We start from the raw sequence: 12,069 nt of genomic DNA, 5'->3' as shown, positions 1-12,069 counted from the left end.
CCCCCGGTCTGTGGGCCTATCTAGTTGTGACAGGCACCAAATCAAGTTTCCCAAGCATGACTACTGGTGTGTTTTCTGAACCTTCAAGTACAATAAATTTACATGCAATATACATAATATAGTAGTGATAAATTCTTATTATAACAGTTTTGTCTTGTTAATTTTAATCATACTAAAAAAGACTTAATGCTTCTGGCTCTTGAACGTCACTGTATCTATATTCTCATAAGGTCCACATCACTTGTTACATTAAAACCACTCTGCATCAGGAAACCTGTAACACGATTGGTTATTTTAAAATCATTGAGCAACAGTTTCAGAAAAAAAAAGCATTAGTTGGTTATCTAGTTCTTTAATAAGTTTTCTATGTATGAGTTGTATATTAATAAGTAACTTTTTTATTATTTTTTGTGGGTATCCCAGCATTTGGCATGTGCAAAATCTTACCATTTCAGCATTTAAGGTAGTAATGTTTGTATGTATCTGGACCACTTGCACTGTTTCTTCTTTATGCTAATCTCTTGGGAATCATCAGTGTTAGCAATTACTTCAGCATCATTTGATGGGTATATCTGCAGTCTGTTTTCTCATCTCATTAGTCTTTTTAACAACTGCTTCCTTTCCGAGTTTCTGTTAATAAATTTTAACTTTTTTATTATTCATCTTCATGTATAAGTCAGTACACATTTAAACAGGGTATTTTGATATGATTACAATCTCAAGTTTATTAACATGTACAACCTACTGAATGATGATTAATTTAAATATATTTTATATTTGTTAACTGGGATATTTCACTTTCTATATGCCTCAGTTTGGTTTTCCCTTTGTTGATAGTCACAACAATTTCATATGACCCTTTTCATGAATGCTCCAGTTTTCATGGTCAGTTTCAATGTATTTCTCTTCAGCATTTGGTCAAGAGGATGAAACTGGAACAGTTTAACCACTTTTTTCCTTCCTTTTCTTATACTTCTTTTTCTGCCTCTCCAGTGTTACGCAGAACCTATGAACAAATAGTGCTGTACCTATAGAGCACAACAGGACAAGAAACATACCAAATAGGAACAGTAATCTACACCATTGTAATATGACCAGAGGGTACAATAGTGGCTGTCAAATCCCGCTTTTCGATTAAAGTAGCTTAGGAATTGACAATGGGTGGTGTTGACTAGCTGCTTTCCCTTTAAAGTAAACACAAAAAAAATGCAGAGTAAATTTTATAAGAGAGGCAAGTATCATAATGAAACATATATTTACACATACTAAAATTATTGCATTATTGCAGAGGTAACACAGGGATTTTGTAAATTTAGGTTCGGTTACGTACCGATTCATGTATTAGAGTTTTATTTTCGCTATATATCCAATGGAGATAGAAATATCAACTTCAGGAAGTTGACATTTTTCTCATCTGAAAATGTATTTCAAAGAGATACTCATCACTTTTCATTACAAAGAGCTATTACCTCACACCCTCTGTCATGTTCTTTCCTGTACATTTCACAAGCTTTGAACAAGGCTCTCACCCTTACAAGTGTCATGTATTGCAACCAGCCTATGTTGTAATCATAATGAGACTATATCCCTTCATATCCTTCACATTTAGTAATCCTCAGGAGCACTAGCATTTGAACAAATACTCATTCTTGACAAGGCAAACTAAATGCACAGGAAGTGAGAAGGAAGGGTGGGAGATGGTGCAGAGAAGTCAGTATTTATCTGAAATATATTTTCAGAAATGCTACTCACCTCTTTACCAACAAGAGTTAGAATCCCACACTGAAGATGGTGCATATATCAGTGCAGAGAAATTATAAAGACGAGCTCCTTCCTGAAAACGGCGCCAGAATGAGAAAACCCATGGAGTGTGACATCCACAAGGTAGTAAGTAATTCAATGGGGCAGCAATCAGTGGGATATTTGACCAATCTTAGGCAGAAAATACTATTTGCTCAATACAAGATAGTCGAGCAAAAACAAAACTCTCAAAATAATCATTTGTTGTGTTCCAATATGTCACTAAGGTAGGTAGAATGGGAAAATGCTCAACTGTCCATTATCTCACAGGCGGACAACTGATAAAGTCAGATTATTCCAAAATGGAGAAAATACTTACGTGAGATACTTATCACAATAATCACGTGCAGGGAGTATTATCCCAGACCTGTTTCCCGAGATTAATTTAAGATCCATCCAGCTGGACCTAACCACTGGGAATGGCTTGGTACTTATATATAACTTACTTTCCTAGGAAAACATGGCTTAATGTGCTTAAAGTCAAATTTTTGGCATACAAGGTGTGCAGAATTCAAGGTACGCACATCTCAATACCTTACAAATAGAATTGGATATTTTAAGTAAAGAAAGCAATAAAATATCACGTTAAGCCACGCATATATAACCTTCCGAGGAATCGCTTAATATGGCTTAATGATCTTAAATTCAAACTTTCATATACAAATGTTCACAATTAAAGAGAGGTACATCTCTATACCTTATATAAAGAATTGGACATTTTCAACAAAAAAGTAAAAAAAAAAATTGCGTTAAGCCAGCATATAGCCTTTCTAGGAAAATGGTTAACGTAGCTTAATGAGTTTAACTTGAAACTTCTACATATACAAACTTCGCACTTTGCAAGACAGTCTCGTCCCAATACAAGAAAAAAGAATTGGACATTTTTAGTAAATAAAGCAATAAAAAATAACGCATATAACCTTCCCAGAAAATGCTTAACACGGCTTAATATATTTTACTCAACCTCTATAATCTTTTTTAGAACTTCCACGAAGATGGTATCAGATTAACAGCTGAAACATGGGATAAAAATTAGTTAGTATCTAGTTATAAAAATATATAGATACTAATTAATCATTACATTTAGATGATCATATCAGCTACTAATCATCACGATGATTGACATATGATCCCCACAACCTTATAAGTACATAGAATGTCAAGTTTAGACTTAAGAGGTTTGTGAATCTTTGTCAAACTACTACCTACCATGCAACATCATGGCATCTAGGGCAACAGAGAAACAGGCATATGTTTGTTCTTCAAACTTACTGACAGTTAGACACAAAGTACAAATCCCTGTGGAAGTGCTGTATGGTCCAATTCACTGGTTTCACAGTGAAAAGATGTTATGATAAGACAGTAAAGGAATGAAGTGTTGACTCTGGAGAATTTTGCAGTGCAAAACTGATTAGACTGGTTATTCTTTCTTTTTAGATAGCTCAGTCCTTGAATCTATGAACTGCAATGTTCATGTGCCACACAAAAGTGTGTTGAACTTGTTGACAAGATAAAACTATATGTCACAGACAAACTACTTGTGTACTGTTTTATCTAAAAACTCTGATTGAAGACTTTGGTAGGTCAGAAAACATTCGAAACACTGTGACTTACGATCTTGACCTGCCTAATGACGTGGAAGATGCCACAAGCACTCCTCTGACTGTTTGCATTGAGTCAGAGGAGGAAAATCTAATTGTAAAACAGTTCATCTACAGATACACCAAAAGTTTTGCAGCACCATAGGATTTTAAAAATGAAACATAATTCGTAAAAAATTTAAACTTTTTACTTAGTATCCTGTAACTAAAGAATCTATATAATGACAATACAAAAGTATACTGGAAGTAATAATGGCAGTATTTGGTATTTTCAGTGCAGTCCACGATTTTCAAGACTTCCTTAATCCTCTCAAGCATGCACTTAAATGAGGTGCGAAAGAGTTGATTTATTCTTTAGATCCCTCCATGTCTCCTTTATTCATAACATAATTTAACAGGTATCATTCGACATTCTGAAACAGAATTAGAATGGCAGATGTTTAAATGAGATATCATTAAAAAAATCCTGAGCGTTTGTAGGTGCGACTTTGTGTTGCATTAACATGCAAGGTTAAACATTTTTGATCTGGTAGGTCTGTACCAGTCTTCTAGAAATAAATTAGATTATATCGGCTATGGTTTTCACGAGGCCTGCTGATTTACATATTCAAAATCGTTTTAGTATAACACACTTAACCCTCTGTTTTTCTGTGTTAGTAGTATCCAGATTTCAATCCTAGTTCTTCTTGATGGAAGCTTGTTGCATTATTCAAACTCTCGTTTCTTGACGTAATGGTTAACAAGACACACAATTCATTACCAAGGAAATTTACCGGAAGCCCACAGATATGGGTAATTACATCGACTATAAACCAAACCACCTCAACAGAGTAGAGACAGGCATCATAAACTGCCTAGTTTCCAGGATTAAAAAGATTTGTAACACCACAGAATATAAGAAGATGAAAGTAAAACGCATCACTACAACCTTCTTTAACAATGAATACACGAAAAACTTGGTAAAGATTAACATAAAGCAGATAAACACCGAGAATAGATAGAAAAACAATTACAGACATACAGCCATATATACTTTTATGTCAGAAGTCTCACTGAAAAAATACAGACCATATATAAACAACATAGAGAGAGAACACTATTCACTATTTGAATTTCGCGCAAAGCTACACGTGGGCTATCTGCGCTAGCCGTCCATAATTTAGCACTTTAAGACAAGAGGGAAGGTAGCTAGTCATCACCACCCACCGCCAACTCTCGGGCTACTCTTTTACCAACGAATAGTGGGATTGACCGTCACATTATAACGCCCCCCCGGTGAAAGGGCGAACATGTTTGGTGGGACGGAGATTCGAACCCACGACCCGCATATTACGAGTAGAGCGCCCTAACCACCTGGCCATGCCGGGCCATTAGACAAGGGACTGAAATAAATTCTGTAATGACCAATAACAAAATGAATTTGGGTTACAGTCTGATGAAATAGTCCACTTGTTACTGGAAGATCCCATTTGTACCAATGGAGTTAAAAGAACTACTTTTGAAAGTAAATCTTCTAAATGTCTTGAACAACTGAAAAAACACTAAAAATTGTGTTTATAATTCCGTGTTTTTGACTCCAAATATCGAGTTCTCTATACTTATCAAGTTGCCCCGAGGACCTGATCTGACTCCAGAAGAAGATGGCAGTAATCCAGAATCTACAAGAAATTTGCCGCACAAACTCCTTGTAAGTATGCTGTTTCTGATCTAGTCTAATAGTGATTCAATTAAGTTTCAATAATGCATAAAGAAAGAAAGTGAAGAATACTAACTGTACTAAAGAAACAGTAGAATTGATAAGGCTTACAGTAGAACGACTGAAATATAACTTAGAAGAATTGTTAATGTTGTTATACAGATTATGACCGATATAATTTCTCGTGTTGACTTAGTTGATAACTAAACTAATGATGTAATAAACTTAGTAATAAAAATCTAGACTTTCCAAGTGAAGAATTCAATGATTTAGAGTTAGTGTTGTTTCAAGATAACCTTAAGAGTTTCGATATAAATGAACTGTTCAACAGTATATACATAAAGAAGTTATTTGATTTGCATGCAGTTGTTTCTGTACGAGTTCTTTATTCCACATGTAGACTTCCTCGAGTTGGTGGCTTGTGTGCTCCGTTCGCGACAGCACGACCCGAAATCCAAATAAATTTCTTTGTAACGAGTGGAAAGTCGAACCCAATGACTAAGCCCACGGACTGCCCACACACCCGTTACATAATACACAATTAACTAATCACATATCATCTGCTTGACATGTATAACTTAGATTTGATCCATAACTAGTAACCAACAAACTTCAATTCTTTTAAGCATTTCTACGAAACAATAACGCTAAAGAACTAGATCATTGTGTGAAAGGTAGTGGGGTGGTTCTCATGAAAACTAGAGATTTACAGAGTAAAAGTAGATGACTCAGCGAAAACAACTTTTTGATGACAGTTAAATTGAATTCATTAAACACCTCACAATTCTGACAACCACCATTAACGAGATTCCCACTGTCCCTATCTACTATGTAGCAAAACCACAGCCAAGGGAACGGGCTTGGAAAAATCAGCGGAGAGTGAACATAGGCATACTAGTATTTTTCATTATTTTACAAATCACAGGAAGCCATTAAGACATTAGCGAACCTTCCTCATCACCTACTGCCATTGATAATTTAATTAGTACTCATTTCAAAGCCAAGTTCCACGAATACCATTAGAAACTATTTTGGTTAACTTACTATATTTCAGTCTCGCCATAAGTTTTTTTTTTATTCCTGGAAGAATGAAGGCACTGAAGAAATGGGTGAATAGAGCACTAAACAAAACAACTCTTCCCCCCCCCCCTCTATGCAACAAAGAATCCCAAATGAAATTTTCAACATGATACTGTCTAGGTTTCAAGACAGCGGGTCAGCATCACTGGCAAGATAACATGTTAAATACGATATGTCATTGAGGGAATAAAACTGAACCATATAGTAACACTATTAATACGTGAACACTAACGACATTAATATATATATATAGTTGAAGTCAATTTTCAAGGACGTATATTTCATCTACATTGCACATAAGACATGAGTAGGAAAAATTCCTCTCCCCATAAAGTATTTGTTAATTTTCTAAGTACGATCTTTGTAAAAGTAATTTACAATTATATTATAGTGGGTCTCAAAACATATAACACACAACCAGCCTGATCATTGCATTGACGTCGACACTGGAACAATATTTATAGTGTGAGTGTGCTGAAAACCACCGAACAAAACTGTAACCTCTGCTAACAAAATGAAGCCAGCACAAATACTTGTTTACCTATTTAAATAAACACGAATGCTTTAACGGCATTCCTTGGTGCCAGGTTTACAACACCCTTACTATAAAAACGTCGAAAGTATACAAACCGAAAAGCAAATCAGCCTACCCTACACTTTTTAACTTTAATACTAGTGTGGTATACTCTGGCGCACGGATTTCCTGCTGAACTGAAAGTTCATAAGATGTGGGTTAATGTCTGCCTTTGAACTCTGACTGAGTTAATCAACAAAAAAAAAAGCAATATACAGAACAAGCTTACAGCACAACAATCTTTATGGAATAAAAACAATCAAAAGACAAACACAAAACAAAGGATAGTATTTGTTATGAATGTGTTCTGAACTGGTAAGAAAAAGTGTGGAGAAACCTTTAATGGATCTCTCTTATCAGCCCAGTGTGAGCTCTTCCTATAAGCTAAAATAAAAGAAAGTTAACTATAACATTAAAGTTAATCATAAAGCGAGGTTATTTTAAAATTGCTAAAGTTAAGTCCTCAAGATAATGTAAAACTTCCCCAACCACTGTAAAAACTCTGAAGAACATTCTTAACTCAGAAGAATTTGGCTTTAAATACTAAACTAGAATAACATCAACAATGTGATGTTGCTCATGCCACAATCTTCGCACACGTGACTTACTCTCACATTTGTTCCATCGTAGGGGCTTGGAAGTCCGACACCATTACTAGATTCGCCTACAGGGAAGATATGTGTATCTCAAAACATCACAGTGAAGTAACAACTATGTTCCTCTAAGAGTCTAAGTGAACACGCCAAAATGGCTAATTAGAGGATTAGAGTTTTGTGAAAAGGTGAGGGTGAAAGTTCGTATGCCACGACCTTTTGCAGAGTGCCATTCGACATGGTATTATGTATTTGATGTCAGAACTACCAATTGTTAATTTAACTCTACTTTTCTGATTTAGTGACAGTTCGTGGAAGAAAAGAGTAAATAACAAAAACAATGTACAAGGATACTGAAAAGCTGTAGATATGCATTTCAGAGGTTCTAGAAGTTATGCAAATACACTGTGCAAACTGTACAATGGACAAAAGTATTTGCACTCTGACTTAATCAGACTGACATCGTCAATTCACAGACATATTTTCAGTACCAATATTTTTGCAACACATCTATTTTTTTGTGCACAACAGACTTGTACATTTGTAGATACACGTATAATTATAGCCAACGCCCCGTCTCAAATATAGGGTCAGCCAATCCCGTGTACATTCGGTTAAGGAAAATTGAGTTTTTTACTTGAGCGACTCCCCACTTCCAAATTGAACTGAAAAAAAAACCAACTGAAATTGAGAAATGTGTTCATACTAACTAAACGGATTGCTAACATATGGTACCTTTCTGTAACATACATTTCCTCCCCCTTTTTAATTCCAGACCAACCTAGCCACTCCTAATTGTAATAGTATAAAACTTAATCTAATTTTAATTGCGTGACACTCAAGAAATCGAAATAACTCCCCACTGCCACAGTAAAAATACTTGCCAAACAACGCTAACAAATTCAATGGTAAAACCAATTTGGCAAAAAAAGACAATAAAATATCTACACAGCTCACTTACCCCTTTAGAAAAAGGTAATTTAACATACTATTCGTTACAAAAATACAAAAATTGTTTAACACAAAAAACACGTTAAATGAGCCCCTTTAAAAAAGAAAATACACAAACTTTAACAGAAAATAAGCCTACATATACAACTCTTTAATATAAATCAAATTACATTTCCAAAAAAAAAAAAAAAAGAAGAAACCCTTTAACAAAGCTCACTTAATCACCTTCCCCTATAGGAGGTAGCTAACAATATAAATAACCTTTAACAGAGAAATGCGTACAAAAATAACTTTTAACAAACTTTTAAAAACCTGTAAAAAAAACTTTATATACATACAATACAATCTGAAGCCCCAGTGACACAGCAGTATGTCTACAGACATACAACGCTAGAATCCGGGTTTCGATTCCCGTGGTGGGCAGAGCACAGATAGCCCATTGTGTAGATTTGTGCTTAATTACAAACAAACAATAAAATCTGAAATCCTCTATTTAAATCAAAAACGTACATACACTTACTAACAAATATAATTCTTAACACTGATTACCCTACACAAATATACATCTCTGAACTATTCACAAAAAAACCTTTAACAAACAATATATATATATATATATATATATGCTATAAATACATAAATAAAATCATACTATAATTGTATATACAATTTATGGGTAAGGTGGAGCTGCTTATCTAGAGGATCCCCGACAGCAAATCATCCAATGAAGCCATTAATTTCAAGTGTGGCATGGTGGTCTGGCAGCTAATCTCTCTGGCTCACACAGTAGCCTTCCGAATTCTCGACATATCTTCTAGGAGATGGGGCATTTCTTTCTCTAGTTGCATTGGTGGATCTCTGTGCCTCAGCAGATATTTTTTCTTCTTGTTTTAAAATGCCCAGGTCTTCATCTATCTGGCTTTCTGTGCTTTGCAGTGGAGTTTTAGAACTACTATTTGTCTCAGCAAAAGCTGATCTTTTACCTCATTTAGGATTTTGGTGGAGAGATCCAACTTCTCTGTTCTTGTTTGTGTAATCTTGAAAAGTTGTTGTTAATTAAGTGGATGCCTTGAAGTCAGTTGTGGAGGTCACTGTCTCAGCTACCATATCTGATGTGGACATAATGGTGACTTCCATTTGAGCTGTTACCCCTGAAGTGCTGTTCGGAGTCATGGAACAGCCTTCCAACTGTTTTGAATTTTGTTCATAGTGTAACTCTTGGATGAGAGATATAATGGTTCTGCTGGAGATGAACACACATTGCATGATGTTAGCTTCATCTCACAAAACACTTTTGGACAGGGCACTTGTAGTTGTTCTCTCAGTACTCCACCTTTACCTTGGATTTAGTCTTATCCTTAACTACTAGTGGTGCTATATCCAGCATTGTATGGGCGGGCTGAGCTTTGAAGACTCAACAGAACCCACAATCCCTACAATTACTACTAGTGATTGGCTGTGGTGACTTTTGATGTTCCAGACTCCAGAAAACTAACCCGATACTAATTATACAGATTTTTCATGTCTACTTCCTCATCCTGCAATGTGTCTTCATCCAGAGGCTCCAAAGACATGAAGCTGAATTCAGTCCCTGAAGTCATGGGAAATGCAAGAAGCTCCAAACATCTGAAAAGTCAAATAAAAGACTCACAAGTACTTCCTTTATGGCAAAAAGTTCACCCTTTGAGTGGACCATACATCACTGAATTGGTGCATTAACTTTAGAAACTGTAAGAGATTATAGCACATTGTATCACAATATTGCAGGGTATAACATGATCATAGGGCATCATCCAGGCATGCAACATGGAAATTCAGATGGAGTATCTCCATGCAAGGTGAGACTATGTCTGTTTATTGAATGTCTTGATTCTGAATATCATGTTTGAATAAATGCCATTTTAACTGTAATGACACAGATCCATGCTGTAGGAGATTCCATTAGTGACTGGATGCTAAGGCTCTCATTAAAATAGCTTTGGGAAGGGTAACTGAAGAACACATAATTAGTGTGGATGCTTCTTGCCATGCAGCAAGGTGAAGCAAACCAATATAGGTTGAGGAATGTAGCACAGCTACATATGTTCTGCGGCACTTATACAAACAATAGTGTGCTCTACTATTAGACATAGTTCTCAGCCTGTGTTTGTCCTAGTGGTCCCCGTGGCTCTAAGGTAGTAACATCTCCAGGCTTTGCATAAACTAAGTAATGGAGGTCACTATAGTACCACATGCATTAATGCTAACATTTGATGGCAGTTCTACAGAAAATAGCCCTAGGTATCACTGGTCCTCTTCCCCAGACAAATTGAGTACAGTCCAATGCTAATGTGTTGGCAAAACAATGGATAGCCCAATTCGGCACCCCTATTGTGCAATGTGTTGGTGTAGTAAAACTGCGCATTTCACCTTATCGACCCCAGTTTAATGGTTTGACAGAGTGAATAATACATATTATCAAATGGATGCTTGCAAAGTTTGTTAATCCTCATTGAAGTGATTGGAATGAACATAGTGTGCAACAGAAGAAAGAAAGGCTGAATGTTCACCAAACATGCTTATGTTTGGTTGGTAAATTATGCTCTCTGTGAATGTGATCTATAGTCAACCACCTACAACAGATGTGCCAATGTGTCCACAAAAATATGTGGAGTGGCTGAAATCTGTGCTGATCAATGAGCATGAGTACGAATGCGGCAACTAGTAGAGGCCACCATTCAGCAGAAGAGAAACTACGACAAAACAGTCAAGTAATATACATTTCAGAGTTGATATTCAGTGTGGCTTTTGTACATGCCTGTGGCACAGAAATAATTCAGCTTTAAGGCCTTTGTTTTCCAAACTATTTAGTGTTGTTCTCTGACAAAGTGTATGAAGTGCATTATTTGACTAGCAATTGATTATCAACAGCTAGGCCAGTCGTTTGGTCGACCCTTACTTTCCAAGTTTTGGGGTGGTATTGTCCAAATTTGACTGCATTTTGTGACTTTCACGTGTTTGTCACAGTTTAGGATAGCCAGTAGATGTAATACCTAGAACACTGACAGTTTCAACAACTAAAGATGTTTGCTAGTTCAAAAACTTAACCAAAAAAGCATTTCATCCCGTGCTTTCTGAATGAAATATGGGAGTGTACTATGTATTTTTCACCCCTTTAGTTAACTTTTACAATTTTGAAAATTACTTTATTTCTTTGTAGTTTTCCATTTAAATTCAGTGAGGCACTCAAATAAGTTACTTAACTTTCCTTTTTGCTAGAAGCATGCTGTGGGCGTACTTTTAATTATGTAGCTATTCAAGTATCTTCTACAGGAAAGATGGCTCAGTACATAACCAGAAAAACAGTTGTTTTTTTTTGTTGGTGAATAAGATTATAGCTAAAGACAGACATTCCCTTTGAAAGCACCTGGACCATTTGCTTGCTGTGGTGTAAAGTGCAGATCTGTGAGACTTTTGTGTACTATTCACTGAAGTTAATTGATGCATTAAGGTTAATTCTGCCCCAAATTCTATGTTTTCACAAGCTTAATTTATTAAGAAGAGGCCACATACGTTTGTACTGAGTTTTCCTTGATTTTAACTTTCACTTGTGTGAGAGCATTAAAGTGCTCACACAACGTAGAAGCTTTGCCTTAAATGAACTTGGAGTGTATTTCATTTTGTTTTTAATATGTATTAAGATGGATTCCAATTTCAGGGGGAGTTGAAGCCAGGCTGCTAGAATAAAGTAAGTTTACTGGTATCCAAGAATAATTTGGATTTTACAGTTGATTA

At 35.7% G+C, this 12,069-nt stretch overlaps 1 protein-coding gene across 1 annotated transcript in view; it reads right to left on the bottom strand.

Annotated features, from left to right (window-relative positions):
• The window catches only part of LOC106462458 (eukaryotic peptide chain release factor subunit 1-like), an 86,606-nt gene that overhangs the window by 9,499 nt on the left and 65,038 nt on the right, over positions 1 to 12,069 (bottom strand). The window contains exon 10 of the mRNA XM_013922381.2: positions 9,808 to 9,921. Within this exon, the coding sequence (XP_013777835.1) occupies positions 9,808 to 9,921 (114 nt within the window). The remainder of the gene's footprint in view (positions 1 to 9,807; positions 9,922 to 12,069) is intronic.

The sequence above is a fragment of the Limulus polyphemus genome, unplaced genomic scaffold (assembly GCF_000517525.1).
Source record: "Limulus polyphemus unplaced genomic scaffold, Limulus_polyphemus-2.1.2 Scaffold1171, whole genome shotgun sequence".
Classification (NCBI taxonomy): domain Eukaryota; kingdom Metazoa; phylum Arthropoda; class Merostomata; order Xiphosura; family Limulidae; genus Limulus; species Limulus polyphemus.
The sequence above is the reverse complement of the archived record's forward strand: the minus strand, read 5'-3'. Positions and strand labels throughout refer to the sequence as shown.